The sequence below is a fragment of the Trichomycterus rosablanca genome, chromosome 26, assembly GCF_030014385.1.
Source record: "Trichomycterus rosablanca isolate fTriRos1 chromosome 26, fTriRos1.hap1, whole genome shotgun sequence".
Classification (NCBI taxonomy): Eukaryota; Metazoa; Chordata; class Actinopteri; order Siluriformes; family Trichomycteridae; genus Trichomycterus; species Trichomycterus rosablanca.
The window spans coordinates 1,061,488-1,085,162 of NC_086013.1; the positions used below are offsets into that span (position 1 = coordinate 1,061,488).

Sequence of the window (23,675 nt, forward strand, 5' to 3'; positions counted from 1 at the left end):
ACTAGTAATCGAAAGCTCACTGGTTCAAGCCCTACCACTGCCAGGTTGCCAGTGTTGGGTGCTTGAGCAAGGCCCTTAACCCTCAATTGCTAAGACACAGTACTGTTGGATAAAAGCGTCTGCGAAATGTAAATAAAATGCCAACATCCACACAGACAATAATGGGATTGAGTTCGGGATTGATTATTAGTGTATTACCTCGCCCTATACTATTACTTGGGTGGTGGGTGGGGTACAAACGGAACAATCGGTGCTTAAAGTGACTTCTTTTCTGTGTTCTGTGTGGGTTTCCTACGGGTACTCCTGCTACGTTCCACCTCCCAACAGCCAGTAGATGGATTAGCTACTTTAAACCGCGCCCTCGTGCAAGTGAGTAAACGTGGTGGTCCTGCCCTGCCTTCAATTGTATTCTTAAACTGCGCGGACCCACTGAGACCGTGACCAGGACGCTGCTGTATGAGGAACGTCGGGACTCAAAAGGTTAAAGTGACACAGAGCCGATGTGTCCCGCCCCCTTTTGCGGACGGTCTTTGATTGACATTTCTAACACCCAATCAGATTTGAGCGTGTTGGTGACGCTCATTCCTGTCCGTGTGTTTTTGTTCCTCGAGACGTGGAGAGTTAGAACAAAAGAAACTACCGAACCGGTCTGTCCAGTCCACCCGGATCCCACCGAGCCGCTCGGTTCCGACTCGGTTCGGTTCGATCTTTATATAAACGGACTGTAGGCGTAGCGGGATGCCCAGTCACAGCCAGCACGCGGGCAGCAGTGAGAGGCGCGAGCTCGAGCACGCGGCCAGGCAGGTTCGGTTCGCTCCTGACGCCGGTACCGTGAGTAACGTGAGTAACGGTACCGAAGAAGCGATGATTATACAAGAACCAGATGACGATAACACATCCGGCGGTGATTTACAGAGACTGATCGGGGCGCAGATCAAACTGCTCCCGCTGAACGATCAGATCCGGGAACTACAGACCATCATCCGGGACAAGTGAGTAACGCTTCAGCCGCGGTGACCGTTACACACAGCGTGACGTCACAACACCAACAGTCATCAACCATGTGGTGGTCACCACTATTTCCTTTTTATTGCTATTCTTTGTTTAATCTATTCAAGCTAATAATAGGGCAGGTGTAGCCTAGTGGTTAAGCCTAAAGGTCGCTGGTTCAAGCCCCATCACTGCCAGGTTGCCGCTGTTGGGCCCTCGAGCGAGGCCCTTAACGCTCAATCGCATAAACAATATACTGTCACAGTACTGTAAGTCGTTCGGGAAAGGCATACCTGAGTTCATAATAAGCTATGTTGGCTTCATACGCCCCCAGGAAAAGGACCAATCAGAGCAGTGGCGTAACTAGGAGCTCATGGGCCCCAGTGCAAAAAAAAAATGTTGGGGCCCCCATAACAAATGTCATATATAATATATGTGTATCTGTTTTATTCCATATATATCAGTGTTTGCTATATATTTCCTGTTTGGCTTGCCATAATACGTGCAGCCAATGGGGGGGCAGTTGAGTTGTAGTGGAGGGGCCCCCCTGCCATGGGCCCCGGTGCACCTGCACCCCCTGTAGTTACGCCACTGAATCAGAGCCCGGCATCGCACTTCATTAGACAGCAGGTTGGCAGCACTGTGAGGAAGAAACCGCGATAGATAGAAACGCGTCAGCGAGGTGACGGACATCATCTGCGCCTCCATGCACCATCTGCCGGCCAAATCTGGCAAGGCAGGAGGACACGATTCCACGAGTTAACGGCACTCTCCGTCTCTTCCTCTCCCGCAGGACGACCAGCCGAGGTGATTTTGTGTTTTCTGCTGATAGACTGGTGAGAACCGGTTTCCTCTTCCATTCCTATAAACATGTGAGAATAATAAACACGCGCGTGTTGCTCGTCGTTTGGTTTTTTCCCTGCATCTGTTATTAAACTGATTGTTTATACTCGTTTCGTGGCGCGTGGATCGATCCGAGGTGCGACCGTGACCGTGGTTGTTTTTTTTTATTGTATTTCAGATCAGACTAGTGGTTGAAGAGGGACTCAACCAGCTGCCCTACAGCGAGTGCACGGTCATCACGCCGACGGGTAAAGGTTTCATTTGTGCTGCCTTGACATGACATCACTCTGGTGGCACTGCGGTCAAAAGAAATGCTTACAATGTTTTACTCGGCATGAATTTTATGTTAATGTTATTATATTATTAGAATGTTCAGCTAGTAATACCAAGTATGGCCTGTAGATGGCGCACTGTAGTCGTCTTTTAAAATAATAAAGTAATTTCTACAGTATTTTGAGTTCTTACTCATCAACCAAACTTGTAATTGTGGGACATGAGAAGCTGATTTACGTCGTGTTGTCAGAAACGACTGCCTGAGGGAGGGAGGGAGGGAGGTTAGCCGGGCTTCATTGTGACCTCTAGTGTCTGTGTGATGCGCCTGCACTACTACTAGTGGGGTATGCACAGAGTTTATGGGATGTCTCTCAGAGCCGAAGCGCGATAGTCTCAGCTCTCGACGGCCAAGAAATGGAACGATGGAACTGGTTTTGTATGGAGAGGAAAATGGATTTGTACATTAATTGTACCAGGTTTGATCTGTGTTCAGGTCAAAAGTATGAGGGGGTGAAATTCGAGAGGGGAAACTGTGGGGTGAGCATCATGAGAAGCGGTGAGTAACCAAAACAAGCTTTACCTATTTTTAAGTGTGAGAGCATTCTGTGTAGGGTTTTTGGTAGTAAAACTGGACTGAAATGCTGTGTGTGTGTGTGTGTGTGTGTGTGTGTGTGTGTGTGTGTAGGTGAGGCGATGGAGCAGGGTCTGAGGGACTGCTGCAGATCCATCCGCATCGGCAAGATTCTCATCCAGAGCGACGAAGAGACTCAGAAAGCCAACGTTTTTTACGCCAAATTCCCCCCCGACATCAGCCGCAGGAAGGTGCTGCTCATGTACCCCATCCTGAGTGAGTATTCGTCACACACACACACACACACACACACACACACACACACACACACACACACACACACACACACACACACACACACACACACACTCTAAGACGAGTTTTGAGATCTGAAATGAATCATAGTGCTGGAACAGGAAACCAGCGTTTGGTTACGACCTGGTGATGACGATGTTATTACTACTACACATCCCGGATATAATTATAAGTAAGTATAAACTGTCCCCGGTCAGGGATGCGGACCAGGATGACCTCCTGTGGTCATGGCTGGATTACTGACCGGGCCAGTGGGGCCAGCGCCCAGGGGCCCTTGAGGTCAGGGGGCCCCGGGGGGGACCTGGCCCAAAACATTTTGCGATGCCTATCAACATTTATGATACAATCATACAACCATTTTAAGGATCCTCTGACTATTAGGGACTTTGACCCCAGGGCCTCTTGGGAGCCCTAGCCATGCTTTTGGGGCCCTAGCCATGCTTTTGGGGCCCTAGCCATGCTTTTGGGGCCCTAGCCATGCTTTTGGGCCCCTTATGAAAATGGATGAGGCGTTGTGGCACTGCTCTGACTTCGACTTCTGGCTATTAGGGGTCCTAGGAAAGAGGGGGGCACATTTTTTAGAGGGCAAGTCTTTGCCCAGGGGCCCAGACTATCCTTAATCCGTCCTTGCCTGTGGTCACCATATATCCTGGAGCAGCCGAGAGGAAGCACATCACATAACAGTACATCTATGTATCTCACCGATGATAAAATATTACCTGCACTTCTGAGAAATGGCCACAAGGCGGCGCACCACGACTGATCTGATTTTAAATGAAGCGACCTCTATGTGATCTGTTCAGCTAGAACAGCAGCCACTGTTCAGACTTTGAGGTGTGTCTGTGTGTGGGAATTGAAACCATGAGCTCATCTGTATGGCTGGGCGCTGATGCTCGGTTGGTGTCATCAAGACTCGTGTCTTTGGAGCTCGCTCATGCTGGAAAAGGAAGGGCCTTCCCTAAACTGTTGCTGCAGAGTTATAGGCGTAGGAATTCAACAGTTAGGAGGGGCGTCCCTGTTACTTTATCCGTACAGTGTAATAGAGATGCCAGTAAACAACCGAGTGTGAAACGTGAGATGTGTGTGTGTGTGTGTGTGTGTGTGTGTGTGTGTGTGTGTGGGGCAGGTACGGGTAACACGGTGATCGAGGCGGTGAGGGTGCTAAAGGAACACGGCGTGCAAGCCAAACACATCATACTGCTGAGTCTCTTCTCTACTCCACACGGTAACTCACACCTCACATACACATCCAGTCTAAAGTTTACACACCCTCGTGACCCTCGTGAATGATTAAAACTAAGTTATGGGCGTCTAATTCCTCGTGAGTGACATCTCTGTGCCCATATAAATAGGGCCTGTTCAAATGCGCCACTGTTCCGTGTACTTTCTGAAGGAGGCCGTCAAACTAGCCCTATTTATACAGGCACAGAAAATCACCAGTGTTAATCACAGAGATTCGGGAGGAGGTTATGACACCAGTTGAATGACACGATAAAACATAAATCATATACGTTACTCTCTGTATACTTTTGACACAGCAGATTGTGTCATATTCATAAAAAACCCATAATAAAAACCTCCCAAAGATCGCAAGTGTAAAAATCCCTAAATTCGCCACTTGCACCATCTCAGTCTGGCCACAGGATGGCAGCAAACTTCCACTTTCTTTGACCGGCCCGATCTTTACTGTGCTTAAGGAGACGAGAAACCCCATTCGACCTTCTCACCCACACGCACTGCCAAGGTCGGTGGCACAGAGTCTGTGTGCTAAAACATACACGTCCCTTTCAAGTGTGTGTAAACTTCTGACCTTCACGATGCACCCCAGATTTTAAGATGTTTTTTTCTATAGAATAAATGCTCATTTCTCTTGTTTATACTGTGTGTGTGTGTGTGTGTGTGTGTGTGTGTGTGTGTGTGTGTGTGTGTAGGTGCAAGGTCCATAGTGCAGGAATTTCCTGACATCACGATACTCACAACCGAGGTCCATCCAGTCGCCCCCACACACTTCGGCCAGAAATACTTCGGGACAGATTGACACACACACACACACACACACACACACACACACACACACACACACACACACTTAATGGTCGTAGTCAGCATGCAGTGCGTCTGAGCTGACGCGTGACGGCCGATCCAAATGTCCAGATCACAACCCTGCGGTCGCACAGACTAGCGCACCCAGAGAACAACGATCGCCTTGCTGTTCAGGGAAGAGTGTTCGAGTGGATTCCTTATAGCTGCTGCAGTTACGCCCTCTGCTGGCGGATCGATGGTACTGCACAGAGACGAGGGATAACCGGATCAGGGTGTGACTCTAGGTACACAAAGCTGAAAGCTGCAGGTGAAAAGAAGCGGTCGACTACTGCACACGTGTCGGAGGGGAGGGGAGGCATCCTAACCCATCCCAATCCAATCCAATCCAGGTAATTGGATACGACTAAATTGGGAGGAAAATTGTGGGGTGGGGGGGCGATTAATTGTACCTGGCTGCTACCAGTACGAAACTGAGGGGTCACGTTCCAGCTTACGTGCATGACCTGAACCACTGGGTATTCCCCCACACACAACCAGCGCTCCAAAAATAATATATATATATATAAAATATAAATAAAATATTTTTTATTACGAGTCCTGTCTCTTTTCTTCATTATAAAAACGGCGGCATTTATAGGGAAACGTTCCCCTATTACTGCCTGCCTCTCATCTACTAGATTTTGGAATAGGACTGTAGGGTTCCACGTCCATTAGCAAGTAAAGTCTGGCATGCTGAAAAGGGCCTTCCCCAAACTGTTGCCCAAAGTAGAATTCTCCAGAATTTCGGTGAATGCAACAGCATTTGGAACGATGCTGCTTCTATGTCTGTTTTACAGTCCAGCTGTGCTGTGCTTTACACCATTACAGTGTAATATGTATCAAGTGTATCCCACATTACACACTACAACTCTTATACTGACACTTTCACCCTGTTTTACATGATAAAAATAGATTTTTAATCCATAACTTCAATAGTATTTAATGTATACAGCATGTCAATAACTTCAATAGCTTTTAAAATGTGCATCCAAATGCTCCAAAACAAGCTGTATTTTATCAAGTGTATCCCACATTACATACTACAACTCCTAAACTGACACTTTTACCCTGTTTTACATGATAAAGATAGATTTCTTATCCATAATTTCGACAGTATTTGACGTATTCAGCATGTCAATAACTTCAATAGCTTTTAAAATATGCATCCAATTGCTCCAATGCCGGTGAACAGTGCTTGTACTGTGTTCCATCCAGAGGCAGTTTGAAGTGCACTTCAGCACATCAAGGTTTAAGGGCCTTGCTCAGGAGCCCAACAGTGGAAACTTTGAACCTTGTGAGCAATAGTCCAGCTGTATGTAGCAGAATACTAGAATTGAAATGTTTCAGAAATATTAAGACGGCATCGTTAAGTTACAAGATGAATCTTTTATTAGTGACAATCATAACATTACAGAAAATATTTCTTTACCACAGGCTTCAAGTTTCGGTCTAAAAAACACAAACACGCTGCAGCATTTTCAACTCGGAAACATCATCCAGAACAGCGAGTAAAAAAATATACCACTCATCCACTCACTGCAAAACGTCGCAGCAGTTTAAGTGGTCCTGGTTAGAAACTGCGAACGTCTGAGCGTTAATACATTCACGAACGCTCCCATAAATATGAGCACCATACACACATTTACCCAGAATTCCTAGCTTCTGACTAGGGAGCCTTCAAGTTTGGTAAAATCTTCTGCCGTCCACAATAAGGCGAAATTTTTGGTTTTTCCCTGATGACTTGGGTTGGAACCTTACCTCTGGTCACTGAGGAGTTTTGCATGTTCTCTCTGTGCCTGCGTGGTTGTACTCTGGCTTTAACACACCTCAGATCATCAGATGTGACACGCTGGGCTTTTTGGGGCAGTCAAGATGTAAAAAAAAAAAAAGAGTGGAGACCCCAGCCTGTGGCTCTGCTTGGCCAGTACAGATGTGGTGTATGTGGTGGAGGAACTGCAACAGGGAAGTGGAAATGACTAAATACACTGTGTATCATTAATCCGCTTAGATTTTCGAACCGCTTCATCCCGGTCAGTACTTTGGTGGCTCTCATGCTACAGTAAGGCGTCCTGGAATGCGCTCGTCCATATTATGAGATTTCAGAGACTTTGGAAGACATTTGGAAACATGAGAACATGCCAAACTCCTCAAAGACGGTGACCGGAGTTAATAATCAAACCCAGCCTCAGGTTTAGTCTACCAGCTTAACAATTACGACAAAATAGACAAAATGTAAACAACACATCACGGATTCAGAAAGTATTCAAACCCCCCCCCTCCTCGGCTGTTTGTGCACACGTGTTCATGTGTATATGATGTTAAATAATACATCTACACATAATCAGGCGGAAATCTAAGTCAAAAAGTGAAATCTCTAGTTTACAAAAGTATTCAGACCCTCAGGTGAAGTCCTGTTAGCCAAACCGTGATGTCTACGGGACGTCTGTGGATCTCAGTCGTCAAAGCATGTCACAGATTAAAGCAATGATTTAAATGAAGTGATAAATTGAATATCATCTCGACTGTAAAACATGGTGGTGGCAGCATCATGCAATAGTCTTAATTCCAGTCAAATCCCAGACTTAATCCCAGTCATCTGTTTAGAGACGTAACGACAGCAGTTCACAGACTGAGACGATGTGCCATGAAAAGTGGGATAAACCACCTAAACCCACGTGTGCAACACTTGTAGAGACCTGCAGCCAAAGACGTTCTACTGTACGAGGTGTTAAACACGAAGGGTCTGAATAGTTTTAGGAATAAACGATTTCAAAAACGTCACATTCGTCATTCTGGGTGATTAAATGTAAATAAAAATGATCTAAATAGCAGCTACATTTATTCAAAATCAAATCCACTGCACACATTCAGAATTAAGTGGAGGGGTCTGAATACTTTCTGAATCCAGCATGAAAGAAGCACTAATTTTACTGTAAACAAACAAACCCCAAACAAAAATATAATTCCAAAAATTAACTCCAGCGTTTTAATTGGCTGTCGTGTCCTGATAGCTAGAGGTAGCTACGTTAGCTTTATCCTATTTCTGTACCTCAGTCGTTATAAACTTTTATCTTCAGCGGTTCGGGCGCGCGGCCGCCCCCTGCGGTGCTGCTCCGTGGCTTTGGTGTGAAAGTTGTCTGCTCCCTGGAAGCCGGAAAAACGAGCCAGACAACGAGCCCCGCCCCTGGGGAGCGAGTCCAGGTCCCTGTGGGGTTCTGTTCAGAGCCCGTCCCCGAGGAGTCACGCCCCGTCCGCGTCCTTGGGGTGTGGTGCCCCATGCTTGGCTAGTGGGCGTGGCTGAGAAAGTTACGCCTCCTGTAAATCCCTGCAGTGGTGTAGTGGTGGGCGGGGCTACGTTGGCTGACCCCACCCTGCTCGCCAGAATCTGCTGCGTGTGAACAATAAGCTGATGGAAACAACAAACACTCGGATTAGTTTAATAAACGGGATCCCGGGGTAACAATACGCAGGTTAGCATGCCGAGGCGAGGCCGTCACGTGCTCGCAGCGGGCCGCTTCTTTTCACCTGCCAGGCTAGGGGGGCACGCACTGCCATGTGATCGTCCACTCCTTCGGTTCCTGCAGGTGCCTCGACCGGCCACCAGAGGCCGCGCTTGCACCAACGACAAGGAACTCCGTTACAGCTGAGATTCAAACTCTGGTGGGTGGTTCAGAGATCTGGGTTTGAATCCTGGCGGTGCTATCAGCCAGCCAGGCATCTACACAGACACGATTGGCTAAATGAACGAGAGGTGCTAGAGGCTATAAAACTCACACGAGTGCCTGGACCAGTCCCAGAGACCCCGGCCAACCTTCCCACCCTCAAACACACCCGGCCAGGTCGGTGGCTTCGCCTAGCGCATTAGACCGCCACAAACGTAGGACCTTGGGTAACGGTAATCAGTGATGGCATAGTTACCTTGAAAAAGTAATCTGATTACTGATTACTCCTTTAAAAAGTAACTTTATGGATTACTTGATTTTAAAAGTAACTAAGTTAGATTACAAGTTACTTTATTAGTTATATAATGCCGTCCGCTAATGCATCCCATAATGCAACTGGAGCTGCGTAGGCGATTGAAGCGGAATAAGAAACAAGAAAGACGCGGAGTCCTCTGTTCACAAGTGTAAGTAAGATTAATAAAATAACAATTTTAAAGACAAATAAATAACAAAAAGACGATAAATATCCTAAATCTTGGCGAGTGGGGTTTGTAATGAGTCTGTAACTATGGTGATATTACGTCATCACGTCCCCACGTCATCACTTGACGTTGGTAAGATGTACTTCTTTACCGGCCGAGTAGTGCACACTTCCTCCAATCTAGTGCACACTCTGTAAGTATGCGATTCCGGACGCAGCTCGTGACTTAATTGTCGCATAGAACAGACGTCACTGCCCGAGACGCAAGAAGAAAGCAAAAAATATATCTTTTTACTAAGGAAAATGACAAAAATAGTAACGCACAGTAACTTGGATAAGTAACTTTAATCTGATTACTGGATGGGAAATAGTAACGCGTTAGATTACTCGTCACTGAAAAATGTGGTCAGATTAGAGTAACGCGTTACTGACCATCAGTGACGGTAATGATAAATGTGAAGTACAATGTGTGTGTGTGTGTGTGTGTGTGTGTGTGTGTGCTCACATTCTGCTGATATTTAAGTTTACGCTGGTATATCTCCACCCTCCGATGTCTCTCTCTCTCAAAGTTAGCCTGAGCCCGAGTCGCCATCTGCATGATCTTCTCACTGTCCAGCTGAGGGTTGTGTTTCTTCTACACACACATCAACAGGAACAAAATGCACACAGTCGTACCTACAGACCTACAGACTACACAAAACGACAAAGTACCATGATACTCACCAGTTCGCGCTCAAAGAACTCCACACACTGGGGTTTGATGTTCTCTGAAGCTCTGAGGAGTTCCAGACGACCTTTCTTCAACATGGCCTAATCCCACACACACACACACACACACGTGTTAGAACACGTCCTACTGCTACACTGTGAGAACGTAGTGAGACACCGAGGCGGCTAGATCAGTACACGTTACCTCCAGTTCCTTGTTGGATTTCCTCCACAGGCCGCCGATAGCATGCAGAGCACCTGAATCAGGTACGGGGGCCTGCCACGGACAAACACAAAGCAAATGAATAAGCATACAGACATCTATCAGTGGCATGTGATGCCTTATAATACACCATATGGTCAAAAGTACTGGGACGCCCCGTCTAAGCTCTGAATTGAAGCGTTTCGGCCACAAGAGTTGCTAACAGGTGTAATAAATCAATCATATAAAGGTAATAACATGCTTCCAGCCTTGCAGCAACAGTTTATCTTCAGCCATTTAGATGTGGGACTTGCCTCAGCTTCACCTCGCAGACAGATGATCTTACATTACATCTGGAGCACCGGAGACTGAAGGAAACTGGAGCGCCCAGAGGAAACCCTTTCATGGATGTAAAAAGAACATCGTCTTCAGACGCCGACCAAAGTCAAGGTTTGAACCCGGGTCTTTACATGTTGCACCACTGTGTCACCCAGTACTGACTTACAGCTGTGGCTGATCCAAGTAGAGATTTAAAAGCCTTGCTCGAGGGCCCAACAGTGACCTTCTGGTTACCAGTCCAGTGCCCGGGCCGAAAACCGTGACTGAATACGTACCGCGTGGTTGTGGGTGCGCGTCTGCACCGTCTCCTCCGCCCGGTACTCATCCCACGCTGCCTTCCTCTCCTCCACGCTAAGCTCCTCCTCCTCCCTGTGGTCCAACAGCGAATCGTGTTCATGGAAGCTCACTATGCTCCGCCCACAGTGCTGCAAGAGCAACGCCAGCACCCGGTCCTGCACAAACACACAGACAGGTGCGTGTTTTTATTCAAGACGCACACCAGGACGCAACAGTTCTGCTGAAGCGTCCTCGATAACGGACACCACAGGACGTTTTGTGGAGTCCATGTCCTGGCTTGTTGATGTAAAGCATGTGTGTGTATACATACTGCAGGCTGGGCGGTGTGTACTTTGGCGTGGGCATCAGGCTGGAAGTGATACAGCTCTGATAGCTGGCTGTGAGTGAAGTGACGCTGGATCTGCTGCTGGTCCACCACACGCGATGACAGAGACTGCTTAGCTACCTGACGCTCATAGATCTTCTGCTCCATCGTCCCCTGGAAGAGAATCATCATTACGATCACCATGAATATATCGCATAATGAGAGCCAGGCTATGTTCAGTGTGTTCCTGCACGGCTTGTTGCAATGCTTTGACCTGACAGTAGGTGTCACTATTGCAGCAGCAGGGTCTTACGGATCTTTGGTTATTGTGTGTGAGGAGTATTCTCACCGCATGCAGCAGGTATGATTTGGGATTATCTGCTTTTACCACTATCTGTGAACCGTGTGTGTGTGTGTGTGTGTGTGTGTGTGTGTGTACCTGTGCCAGGAAGCGGTAGACGAAGACAGGTTTTCTCTGACCGAAGCGGTACACTCTGAAGATGCTCTGAACGTCGTACGTTGGATTCCACGAGGCGTCGAACACCACGACACGATTGGCTGCTACCAGATTGATCCCCAGTGAGCCGGCTCTGGTGGAGATTAGGAACAACCTGCAGCTGAAAGGAGGAAAGGAGGAGAGGACAAGAGAGAGAGAGAGAGAGAGAGAGAGAGAGAGAGATGCACTCACTGGTCTGTTTATTAGAACAGAAAAATTATATAGCAGCAACTGATTGTGTGTGTGTATGTATGTGTATATATTCGTATAAGTGTGTGTGTGTGTGTGTGTGTGTGTGTGTGTGTGTGTGTATATATATTCATATACAGTGTGTGTATGCATAAATGTGTATGTATGTGTGTATATATTGGTATGTGTGTGTATATGTGTATGTGTATATATTCGTGTGTGTGTATGCGTATGTGTATGTATATGTAAATATTCATATAGTGTGTGTATGCATAAATGTGTATGTATGTGTGTATATATTGGTATGTGTGTGTATATGTGTATGTGTATATATTCGTGTGTGTGTATGCGTATGTGTATGTATATGTAAATATTCATATAGTGTGTGTGTATGCATAAATGTGTATGTATGTGTGTATATATTCGTATGTGTGTGTATATGTGTATGTGTATATATTCGTGTGTGTGTGTATGCGTATGTGTATGTATATGTAAATATTCATATAGTGTGTGTGTATGTATGTGTATATATTCGTATAAGTGTGTGTGTGTGTGTGTGTGTGTGTGTGTATATATATTCATATACAGTGTGTGTATGCATAAATGTGTATGTATGTGTGTATATATTGGTATGTGTGTGTATATGTGTATGTGTATATATTCGTGTGTGTGTATGCGTATGTGTATGTATATGTAAATATTCATATAGTGTGTGTGTATGCATAAATGTGTATGTATGTGTGTATATATTCGTATGTGTGTGTATATGTGTATGTGTATATATTCGTGTGTGTGTATGCGTATGTGTATGTATATGTAAATATTCATATAGTGTGTGTATGCATAAATGTGTATGTATGTGTGTATATATTGGTATGTGTGTGTATATGTGTATGTGTATATATTCGTGTGTGTGTATGCGTATGTGTATGTATATGTAAATATTCATATAGTGTGTGTATGCATAAATGTGTATGTATGTGTGTATATATTCGTATGTGTGTGTATATGTGTATGTGTATATATTCGTGTGTGTGTATGCGTATGTGTATGTATATGTAAATATTCATATAGTGTGTGTGTATGCATAAATGTGTATGTATGTGTGTATATATTCGTATGTGTGTGTATATGTGTATGTGTATATATTCGTGTGTGTGCGTAGGCATATATGTCTATGTATGTGTGTATATATGCGTATTAATGTGTGTATGTATATATTTGTATAAGTGTGTGTGTATGTGTGTACAGTGTATCACAAAAGTGAGTACACCCCTCACATTTCTGCAGATATTTAAGTATATCTTTTCATGGGACAACACTGACAAAATGACACTTTGACACAATGAAAAGTAGTCTGTGTGCAGCTTATATAACAGTGTAAATTTATTCTTCCCTCAAAATAACTCAATATACAGCCATTAATGTCTAAACCACCGGCAACAAAAGTGAGTACACCCCTTAGTGAAAGTTCCTGAAGTGTCAATATTTTGTGTGGCCACCATTATTTCCCAGAACTGCCTTAACTCTCCTGGGCATGGAGTTTACCAGAGCTTCACAGGTTGCCACTGGAATGCTTTTCCACTCCTCCATGACGACATCACGGAGCTGGCGGATATTCGAGACTTTGCGCTCCTCCACCTTCCGCTTGAGGATGCCCCAAAGATGTTCTATTGGGTTTAGGTCTGGAGACATGCTTGGCCAGTCCATCACCTTTACCCTCAGCCTCTTCAATAAAGCAGTGGTCGTCTTAGAGGTGTGTTTGGGGTCATTATCATGCTGGAACACTGCCCTGCGACCCAGTTTCTGGAGGGAGGGGATCATGCTCTGCTTCAGTATTTCACAGTACATATTGGAGTTCATGTGTCCCTCAATGAAATGTAACTCCCCAACACCTGCTGCACTCATGCAGCCCCAGACCATGGCATTCCCACCACCATGCTTGACTGTAGGCATGACACACTTATCTTTGTACTCCTCACCTGATTGCCGCCACACATGCTTGAGACCATCTAAACCAAACAAATTAATCTTGGTCTCATCAGACCATAGGACATGGTTCCAGTAATCCATGTCCTTTGTTGACATGTCTTCAGCAAACTGTTTGCGGGCTTTCTTGTGTAGAGACTTCAGAAGAGGCTTCCTTCTGGGGTGACAGCCATGCAGACCAATTTGATGTAGTGTGCGGCGTATGGTCTGAGCACTGACAGGCTGACCCCCCACCTTTTCAATCTCTGCAGCAATGCTGACAGCACTCCTGCGCCTATCTTTCAAAGACAGCAGTTGGATGTGACGCTGAGCACGTGCACTCAGCTTCTTTGGACGACCAACGCGAGGTCTGTTCTGAGTGGACCCTGCTCTTTTAAAACGCTGGATGATCTTGGCCACTGTGCTGCAGCTCAGTTTCAGGGTGTTGGCAATCTTCTTGTAGCCTTGGCCATCTTCATGTAGCGCAACAATTCGTCTTTTAAGATCCTCAGAGAGTTCTTTGCCATGAGGTGCCATGTTGGAACTTTCAGTGACCAGTATGAGAGAGTGTGAGAGCTGTACTACTAAATTGAACACACCTGCTCCCTATGCACACCTGAGACCTAGTAACACTAACAAATCACATGACATTTTGGAGGGAAAATGACAAGCAGTGCTCAATTTGGACATTTAGGGGTGTAGTCTCTTAGGGGTGTACTCACTTTTGTTGCCGGTGGTTTAGACATTAATGGCTGTATATTGGGTTATTTTAAGGGAAGAATAAATTTACACTGTTATATAAGCTGCACACAGACTACTTTTCATTGTGTCAAAGTGTCATTTTGTCAGTGTTGTCCCATGAAAAGATATACTTAAATATCTGCAGAAATGTGAGGGGTGTACTCACTTTTGTGATACACTGTATGTGTATTAGTGTATGTGTGTATATATTTGTATAAGTGTGTGTATGTGTGTGTATTAGTGTGTGTGTGTATATATTTGTATAAGTGTGTGTGTATGTGTATATTTGTATATGTGTATATGCATATACATGTATGTTAACGTGTATATTTGTGTATGTATGTGTGTGTGTGTGTGTGTATATATGTGTATTAGTGTATGTGTGTGTATATATTTGTATAAGTGTGTGTGTATGTGTGTGTATATATTTGTAAGTGTGTGTGTATGTGTGTATATATGTGTATTAGTGTATGTGTGTGTGTGTGTGTATGTGTATGTGTGTATATATGTGTATTAGTGTATGTGTGTGTATATATTTGTATAAGTGTGTGTATGTGTGTGTATTAGTGTATGTGTGTATATATTTGTATAAGTGTGTGTATGTGTGTGTATTAGTGTATGTGTGTGTATATATTTGTATAAGTGTGTGTATGTGTGTGTATTAGTGTATGTGTGTATATATTTGTATAAGTGTGTGTATGTGTGTGTATTAGTGTATGTGTGTGTATATATTTGTATAAGTGTGTGTATGTGTGTGTATTAGTGTATGTGTGTATATATTTGTATAAGTGTGTGTATGTGTGTGTATTAGTGTATGTGTGTATATATTTGTATAAGTGTGTGTATGTGTGTGTATTAGTGTATGTGTGTATATATTTGTATAAGTGTGTGTATGTGTGTGTATTAGTGTATGTGTGTATATATTTGTATAAGTGTGTGTGTATGTGTATATTTGTATATATGTGTATATGCATATACATGTATGTTAACGTGTATATTTGTGTATATGTGTGTGTGTGTGTATGTGTGTGTGTGTGTGTGTGTATATGTAAATATGTGTGTGTATTTGTGTATTTGTGTATGTGGTGTGTGTGTATGTGTGTGTATGTGTGTGTGTGTGTGTGTTACCGTTTGTTCCGGATGCTGTTGAACTCCTGAGCCCATTTCTTTCGTGCTGTTGCTGTAGTCGAGCCGTCCAGTCTGTAATAATCCTGATCTCGCACCCACGACCGCTCCCCTAATGCACACGCACGCACACACACACACACACACACACACACACACAACATCCAAAACATTAGAATCACTCACATAACATACTGTCACAACAGTTCTGACCCACCCAGAGAAGACTTTCCACATGATTATGGAGTGTGTGTGTGTGTGTGTGTGTGTGTGTGTGTGTGTGTGTGTGTGTGTGTGGATATTTGTGCCCATTCAGTAAAATGAGCATTTATGAATGACACAGTCAGCATTCCAGTTTATCCCAAATGTGTTCAGTGTCATACAGCAGAACATTGATGTTATACACCTGATAGCAATGGGTGTGGCTAAAACACCTGAAATAATTAGGAGAGGTGTGTAGTGCGTGTGTGTGTGTGTGCGTGTGTGTGTGTGTGTGTGTGTGTGTTACCTTTATATATAGACGGCTTCCCCTCTTTCTTTGCTTTGTCAGCCAACCTCAGGAAGTTTTCAATCAGGTCCAGTGACACCAGAGACTGGCTGAACACCAACCTACAGAACAACACAGGGCTGCTCAGGTGTGCTCAGGAAAATCCTTGTGAGACGCAGGTGATGTGTGTGTGTGTGTGTGTGTGTGTGTGTTACTCACACTTTATCCTGCAGTTGTTCAGCCCAGTGCAGTATCTCCATCAGGAGCACTAATTTCCCAGAATGCTCCAGAAGTTGAGCATCAGCATCACACACACACCGTCTATACCAGCCCGGCGGGGGTCCGCTGAACATGCTGCGCACTACACACACACACACACACACACACACACAAATCAGAACGTCGGTATTCTTCCTGCAGCATGTGTGTGATCACTCCGACTTGCTTGACGTGTTCACAGCAATCAACAAACGCCAGTGTGTGTGTGTGTGTGTGTGTGTGTGTGTGTGTGTGTGTGTGTGTGTGCGCACCTTCTTCTGTTGTTGTCCTGCCCTCCTCCCTTCTGATCAAACAACAATCACACAATTAATAATAATATTAATCATTCCAATAATAATAATAACAATAATAAAGGTAAAATGGGTGGGTATACACTGGAGGTCAAAAGTTTACATATACAAAGATTTCTGCAACGATTCAATCTTTATTTTTTTATACTGGTCAGGGTCTCGGTGGGTCTGGTTCCACCGGGAAACACATTACAAGGCATGAACACCCTGGACAGGGTTCCAATCCATCTCAAGGCTTTAGAAAGAAGCAATCATGTATGTGTGTACCTGAGGCTGACCTCTGCGCCACCACACTGTGGATTGTTTACATTCTACTGGCTCAGAAATTACAAATGGGTTCCATAATGTCACAGAATTTTGATCATCTGTGCCTTTGATCAGCTAGATAGCTGGTGACTTCTCTGTGTCCATATAAACAGAGCTATAAAGCTTGGGAGCATACAGAGATATAAACAATGCACATGGTGATGCAAATGTGTGGCAGACCTCAGTCCCTCAGCAAATTAATAATCTGACATGTCGAGATGTTTGATTTTCATGAATTTCCAATGATTTAGTCAGAAGAAAAGAACAGTTGCAGAAATCCTACAACGAATCACAAACACACTCTACCGTTCACTGTGGTTGTGGCACGATGCTGGTTCTGAACTCTCACCAGTCGTCGTAGGGACAGGAGCAGAATCCTGCGCTTTATTCTACATCACACACACACACACACACACACACACACACACACACACACACACACACACACACACACACACACACACACACACACACGCGGTACAAGGAAATAATTTTATAGAGATGAACAGTCATCGGTCCCGGACCACACAACCTCACAGAGGGCAGCGATGCCTCGACCAGCCAGCAGAGGGCGCATTTCCATAAGCAATGAGCAACCCACTTGAACCCTGCCTCCCTCAGGCACAGCCAGGTCGATAGCTTGTAAGTTCAAGATCTCTGCGCCAAAAATAATAGCGCGTGTGTGTGTGTGTGTGTTCACCTTGTTTCCTTTTTGATCAGCTCGCTGCAGGCACCACGGATGAGTCCAAATCAAACTGAGATTCTGAAAGTCTTGAAACAGCCTGTTCACACCTTCTCCTTCAGCTACACACACACACACACACACACACACACACACACACACAGGAAGAAAGAAAACACTTAATATCGTACTTTACTGTGAGTGTGTGTGTGTGTGTGTGTGTGTGTGTGTTTTGAGACTCACCTGTGTAGTTCTGTAGGTAATGTCTGTACAGTTGACACTGTAACGGCGTCATCCCGACCGACAGCACGTATTCTTGTTTTGGGGGCAGGAAAGCGGTCAGGACAGAATAATCCCGCCTCTACGAGACACACACACACACACACACACACACACACACACACACACACACACACACACACACACACAGCAGCACAATTAGCTTGTACAAATAATAAAAGGTTATTCCCCCCCCCACTCCCTTGGTAGCTATAACACCACCCACTCTTCTGGGAAGGTGGGAACCGTTCCACGCTTTAGACTGACGTGAAATGAGAAGTCCTGCCTCACGTCCCAAATCATCCCAAAGGTGCCCAGTGGGGTTGAGGTCAGAGCCCTGCCCTGGCCACTAAAGCCCCTCCATATAACTCAAAGGTCAGAAAAGCTAACAATGGAAAAATCCTCCTTGGACGTGATCCGTCTGCATGACAGGACATTCTTCGGGTTCTGGTGCTGGAGATGATCTAACCTGAACACATCCGGCAAGGAGCTCGTGGAGAACGTGCACCCTCTTCTTCATCAGGCTCACGTCGGAGGGGGTGGAGTCGGCGCACTGGCCGTTCTGAATGGGGTTGATGAAGCGGTTCCGAAACTCGCGCAGAGAGCCCATAAGGTTCTGCTTTACAAAGCTCACCATGCAGTGATCTACAACACACACACACACACACACACACACACACACACACACACACACACACACACACAGAGTCTGAATATGCCAACCATGCCAGTAACGTAACAGCCTGGTGGAGCGTTATTGAAGCTGTGTTACACTCAGTGAGGTTGTTCTGGAGTGGCGTTCCGGTTAGAGTGATTCGCCGGCGGGTGTGGATGGAACTCATGGCTTTACAGATGCCCGATGTTTCGTTCTTCAGGATATGACCTTCATCACACACTACAATGTCAGGCCCTTCACACACACACACACACAGTATGCATTAGGATCAAGATCTGATACGTTCAAGGAAATGACGAGCGCAATGCTTCGGTTCGTACCAGGGTTCTGCAGCGCTGCCCGCAAGTTCTGCCGGTGCTTGGCATACTTGGCTTGGTTCCCCCGAGTCAGGATCCGGTACGTCTCGTAACTCATGATCATCGCGCCGCCGCTTCTTTGCCAGCGGATCAGAGTTTCCACGCGAGCCCACACAGACTTGATGGTCACCAGCTCAATCACCTGAACACGTGGGTTAACGGGACAGGAGAGAAGACGCAGATGTTTACCCTGACATCGAGGTCCACGTGGTTTTAAGCTAAACTTCCAGTCCTATAAGCCTGCTCACCAGACCTCATCACAATATTAACAAATATCATCGACCTAACAGATGCTAGAACCAGGTTCCCTGATTATCAGATCCTTAGATTAGATTATTAGAAACACACACTTCAAGGTTGGCATAAAAAATGAGGTTTTGGCCCAGGTGGTGCATATCCTGCGAGCACGAACAACCGGTTTGAATCTCGGGGGCCATCTAGCAGGCACAGATGCTTACAGTAGACAAAAATTGGCCTCCGTGTCTGCTGGGTGGGAAAAGACCGGACTGAGTAGGTGGGGTCTTCAAAAGCAGACCGAGGCGCCTGTGCAGAGGTGGACGAGCGAAAAAAGAAGGGGGCGTGGAGTTATCAGGGAGAAAAAAGGGAGCAAATGCATAAATAAATAGAAAAAAGTTAATAAATGATGTTTTGGAGCTGATTGTTTTCCAAAGACCCTGAAAACCTTGTTTGAATACAATGCATCATGGACTCTATAAAGTACCAGGAGATTTTAAAAGAAGATCTGGCTGCTTTTACCAAAAAGCTAAACCTAGTTGGTGATTAGGACTTCCAGGGGTGCCCCAAAAAAAGCATGTACGTATGTGTGTGTGTGTGTGTGTGTGTGTGTGTGTGTGTGTGTGTGTGTGTGTGCGACCTCGACTCTGCGAGTAGAAATCCCGCGCTGCCATTTATCAAACTCGGACTTCCAGTTGAGCACAGTGTTCAGAGGACACACCACCAGCGCCGTCTTCAGCTCCACCAGGTCACACGTCAGCACCGTGTGCAGGAACGCGATCACCTTAAACACACACACACCAGCTCAATTCCTCCAGCTCACTGGTCCTAATATCAGGGGACAAATTCCCACACCCAGATCCACGTGGGTACCTGCAGCGTTTTTCCGAGGCCCATGCAGTGGGCGAGGATGCAGCCGGAACCGGGAGACGACTTCACCTTCCCCACGGACTCGCAGCAGCTGTCCCACATGAACCGCACACCTACACACATCCACCTTATTATATACACCATGTGAGCAAAAGTATGTGGACGCCTACTATTGCTTGTTGAACATCTCATTCCAAAACCTTGGACGGTAATATAAACATGCTTCTACTTTTCCTCCCTCCCTTCCTACAAAGCTTAACACACAACTCTTCTCCACACACTTTCGCTCCCATGATGCATCATATTACACACACACACACACACACTTCTCTTACCGGCTCGTTGGTGAGGTTTCAGTTTACGCAGCAGGTACGTGTTCACCTCTACGTTATGTTCCAGAACCAGAGGGGCAGGACAGGGGATGGTGCTTTCACCTATTATCATCACCTAAAATAAAATAAATCATACAGTCATGGGTCCTAAATTATACAAACCCCTCCGCAGCATGTTCGCTCTAGTGTGCGCTCACTGGAACGTAGGGCAATTTAGGGCAAGGCTGGCATCTTGGTATATGGGGTGGGGGTTGGGGTGCGAGTAAAGGCTCTGAAGCAGACAGGGTCACTTATAGAACTTTATAAGGAACACCTGTACCCCTTCTTATTCTACACCAAACATCAGTAGGGGGGAGGAAGGGGGCATGTTGGTGCCAGGCAGGCTGCTTTGAAAGCGTCGGATGCTTTTTCTTCTACCGGACCGCTAACACAAGTGTATGAAGTTCACAAATTATATTTAGGTAACGCACCTCATTATCGTCTCTGGATCGCTCGCCGTTCTCCTCCTCCTGCCTCCTCCGTCGGTCTCTCTCGGCAAGCCTCCTCCTCCTCTCCTCCTCCTCCCTCAGCGCCTCCTGAGTCTCCTTGGCCAGCTGCTGCACCTCCAGGATCCGGCGGATTTTCCTCCGACCCTTAGGGGTGCTCAGGGAATCCTCACCAGTGTTCCCATCGGCCTCTGGATCCTCGTCGCCGGGTGTCTCCTGATTAGCGAAAGCAAACAAACACCGAGTCAGATGTTGCCACTCGCACACATGCGGAGAGAAATCGTTCAGCAAGAGATCAAGGAACGTGATACCCTGTCAGGTGTGTGTGGTTCAGCCTCAACGGGTGGGTTCAACTGCTCGTTGCTCAGCAAGCTACAGGAAAAATAATCCCCATCATTTATCTGTGACAGGATTACAAGATCGTTGAAATATTCGATCCTCATTCATCTCTTACCTGCAGTCCTCATCCTCTGATTGGCTAAGCTCCTCGCTTAACGCGGACTCCTCTTTGGCTGATTCGAAGTCGTCACTGCTGACTGCACCTACCGAAAAACATGAACTGTATTATCGAACGTGCAAAAATAAACCAATCTTAATCAGAATCGCCTCGCTAACACTTACTTAAGTCTGCTTCCTCATTTCTGTTCTCCGTCTGCTTCCGATTGGTCGTCTTGTCGCTGGAATCTTTGGAGTTTTCCTCCCACGGAGTCAAAGGATAGCGCAGCAGGCGGTGGCGGGCTTTTATTTCTACAGCACAACCGTCTGAATCAGAGCTGTTATCAGTGGGCTCACCTGTAAGAACACACAGGAACATACAGGACCGGCATGTAAGTACAGACAGGCATTATGACATCATAACGGGCATTATGACATCACAAAAGAGACCTCAGTACGGACAGGCATTATGACATCATAATAGGGACCTCAAGTTATCAGGCATTATATCAGATCCATGAACGTAGAGTTACAGGGTTCTGTAAACCAGGCTGTTACTCACTGTCCTCTGGGTTTGCTGGGTTCTCCTCCTCCACCTCCTGGTCTCTCGCTGTGTCCGTCTCATCCTGCCTTCCCGACCCGCCGTTATCCATGTCGTCATCTGAGCTGTCCTCTCGATCGGAATCGGAGAGATTAGCTCTAATCTTGGCCAACAGGATCTGCTTAGCAATTCTGTTCAGAACAAAAGGAGAAACGCCACTGAATCCTCGTCATGTCCGCCAGGGTCACGGATGATCTCTTATTCTCATGAGAAGATTCTAGATTCAAGATACATGCGTCCAAAACAGCTTAACCGGGGCAGGGGGGCATATGTGGCGACCACAACTAGAAAGCTTTTGCATAAGTGCGAAAAGGTGTTATTGCATCATTATTAGCACTCAGCTGACTAGGACTGCTGGACCATTTTAACTTCTGAGTAATTCAGGTTTATTAATCAGCAGCGTTTCATCAGAATAGAACTTTCATTTCTTTACATTTATATGTTGGCATTGTTACTTCATAAACGTCATTTCTGTGTAAATGTGGTTACCATTTGCAATTTTACTAATAAGTGTTAATAAGTGTGTAATAAAGTGTTAATAATAATAAAACTCAATTGTTTTCGTTTACTTGTAGAAACAGTCGTGAGTAGTACAGTCTGCATCGTTACAGTTTAGGCATAAAATATGTTTCCAATTAGGCTTTGTGACCTCAGACAATTTAATTCGCAGAAAAGCGGCGTGACATAATTAGGAACTCGACGGGCTTTGCGACATCATAATTAGGAACTCGACGGGCTTTGCGACATCATAATTAGGAACTCGACGGGCTTTGTGACATCATAAATGTGGACCTCAGTTATTTTAATTCACAGACGGGCTTTGTGACATCATAATCATCGTGGACCTCAGTCACGTTCGTTCTCAGTCACTTTAAACTGCAGGCGTGCATTATGACATCATAATAGAGACCTCAGCTATCTGCCACTGCTGGACCCTTAATCAAGACTCTTAACTCACCAGGTGTTTGGATTTCACTTCACCTTTTTGCCTTCATTGTAAATCACTTTACCAAATGAAGTTAAAAGGAACTGAATGATTTGCTACCTCTAAAAACCCCCAACTAATTCTACTGTGAGTCTGGTATATTTGAGCTTTTAACACCCTTAAAGAAGTAACTCACCATCCATCCCCAGTCAAGTGACGTGGTGAAGACCCAAAACAAGACCTTGTCGAAATAAAGCAACAAAAGAAGAATCAAGGCACAGAGACGAGACTAGTGTGGGGTAAATTCTTTTTATTACAACGCCGCTTACATACATGTACAATCGGTTCATTTCTCTTGCTGCATGCAACATATTTACAATTTATAAACGTGTGAACTGAAATAAAAAATAAATAAATAATGCTAAATTGATACTGGCATGCAGAATCGTTTGGTTTCGTTTGTTTTTGTGGTCCGAATATGGAAGTGAGGAAGAGAAATCACAGGAGGATCAGGGTCAGAGGGAGGAAAAGCAGAAGTGGTGCAAAAGGATGAGAGAAGCCGAGCTGGAGGCCTCAGAAAGCGTCTCACCTCGTACTAACGCTGCGGGAGTGGAAAATAATGTGGAAGAGAAAAGAAACAGAAAAAAAACCATTCACACTTTCGCCTCAAACTTTCCATTTTACCCCACACAGCCTCGGCTCAGCCCGTGACGTGAGAGCCAACGCAGCTAGGCTAGGAAACTGGACTCTTATAATCCAAGAGTGTTAAAAAAAATCTCAGTATCTTGACCGTACAACCCAGTCCATCTAAAATCTCAAATGAAAGTCGGTCGACGGGGGCGTGTAAACTTA

General features: G+C 45.5%; 2 protein-coding genes across 3 annotated transcripts in view; one reads left to right on the forward strand and one right to left on the reverse strand.

Moving 5' to 3' along the window:
* Positions 1 to 599: 599 nt before the first annotated feature.
* uprt (uracil phosphoribosyltransferase (FUR1) homolog (S. cerevisiae)) lies at positions 600 to 5,629 on the forward strand. The gene is made up of 7 exons (XM_062988772.1): positions 600 to 992; positions 1,784 to 1,826; positions 2,012 to 2,081; positions 2,600 to 2,662; positions 2,792 to 2,953; positions 4,119 to 4,217; positions 4,924 to 5,629. The coding sequence occupies exons 1-7, from the start codon at positions 739 to 741 to the stop codon at positions 5,028 to 5,030; spliced, it is 798 nt and encodes a 265-aa protein (XP_062844842.1). The 5' UTR covers positions 600 to 738; the 3' UTR covers positions 5,031 to 5,629.
* Positions 5,630 to 6,440: 811 nt separating this feature from the next.
* Positions 6,441 to 23,675, reverse strand: part of LOC134303652 (transcriptional regulator ATRX-like) — a 25,765-nt gene continuing 8,530 nt past the window's right edge. Inside the window, exons 12-36 of one of the 2 annotated variants that reach the window (XM_062989125.1) lie at positions 21,860 to 22,029; positions 21,484 to 21,654; positions 21,317 to 21,404; positions 21,174 to 21,234; positions 20,848 to 21,078; positions 20,381 to 20,492; positions 20,049 to 20,158; positions 19,816 to 19,959; positions 18,906 to 19,083; positions 18,682 to 18,819; positions 18,379 to 18,554; positions 17,874 to 17,991; positions 17,649 to 17,752; positions 17,255 to 17,337; positions 16,604 to 16,632; positions 16,293 to 16,434; positions 16,095 to 16,195; positions 15,590 to 15,698; positions 11,507 to 11,684; positions 11,074 to 11,241; positions 10,742 to 10,918; positions 10,131 to 10,202; positions 9,941 to 10,027; positions 9,723 to 9,851; positions 6,441 to 8,480 (exon numbers count right to left, since the gene is read on the reverse strand). In XM_062989125.1, coding sequence (XP_062845195.1) covers positions 8,148 to 8,480; positions 9,723 to 9,851; positions 9,941 to 10,027; positions 10,131 to 10,202; positions 10,742 to 10,918; positions 11,074 to 11,241; positions 11,507 to 11,684; positions 15,590 to 15,698; positions 16,095 to 16,195; positions 16,293 to 16,434; positions 16,604 to 16,632; positions 17,255 to 17,337; positions 17,649 to 17,752; positions 17,874 to 17,991; positions 18,379 to 18,554; positions 18,682 to 18,819; positions 18,906 to 19,083; positions 19,816 to 19,959; positions 20,049 to 20,158; positions 20,381 to 20,492; positions 20,848 to 21,078; positions 21,174 to 21,234; positions 21,317 to 21,404; positions 21,484 to 21,654; positions 21,860 to 22,029 — 3,409 coding nt within the window. In that variant the 3' untranslated portion in view covers positions 6,441 to 8,147. Of the gene's footprint in view, positions 8,481 to 9,722; positions 9,852 to 9,940; positions 10,028 to 10,130; positions 10,203 to 10,741; positions 10,919 to 11,073; positions 11,242 to 11,506; positions 11,685 to 15,589; positions 15,699 to 16,094; positions 16,196 to 16,292; positions 16,435 to 16,603; positions 16,636 to 17,254; positions 17,338 to 17,648; positions 17,753 to 17,873; positions 17,992 to 18,378; positions 18,555 to 18,681; positions 18,820 to 18,905; positions 19,084 to 19,815; positions 19,960 to 20,048; positions 20,159 to 20,380; positions 20,493 to 20,847; positions 21,079 to 21,173; positions 21,235 to 21,316; positions 21,405 to 21,483; positions 21,655 to 21,859; positions 22,030 to 23,675 lie in introns of both variants that reach the window. The other variant, XM_062989124.1, reaches the window with a different exon arrangement.

What these genes read in the sequence shown, in the direction of transcription:
- uprt (XM_062988772.1), top strand. Translation starts at nt 739, where the DNA reads ATGCCCAGTCACAGCCAGCACGCGGGCAGCAGTGAGAGGCGCGAGCTC. An exon ending in CAGACCATCATCCGGGACAA is followed by an intron (nt 993 to 1,783) that starts GTGAGTAACGCT and finishes CCTCTCCCGCAG; the next exon opens with GACGACCAGCCGAGGTGATT. An exon ending in GGTGAGCATCATGAGAAGCG is followed by an intron (nt 2,663 to 2,791) that starts GTGAGTAACCAA and finishes GTGTGTGTGTAG; the next exon opens with GTGAGGCGATGGAGCAGGGT.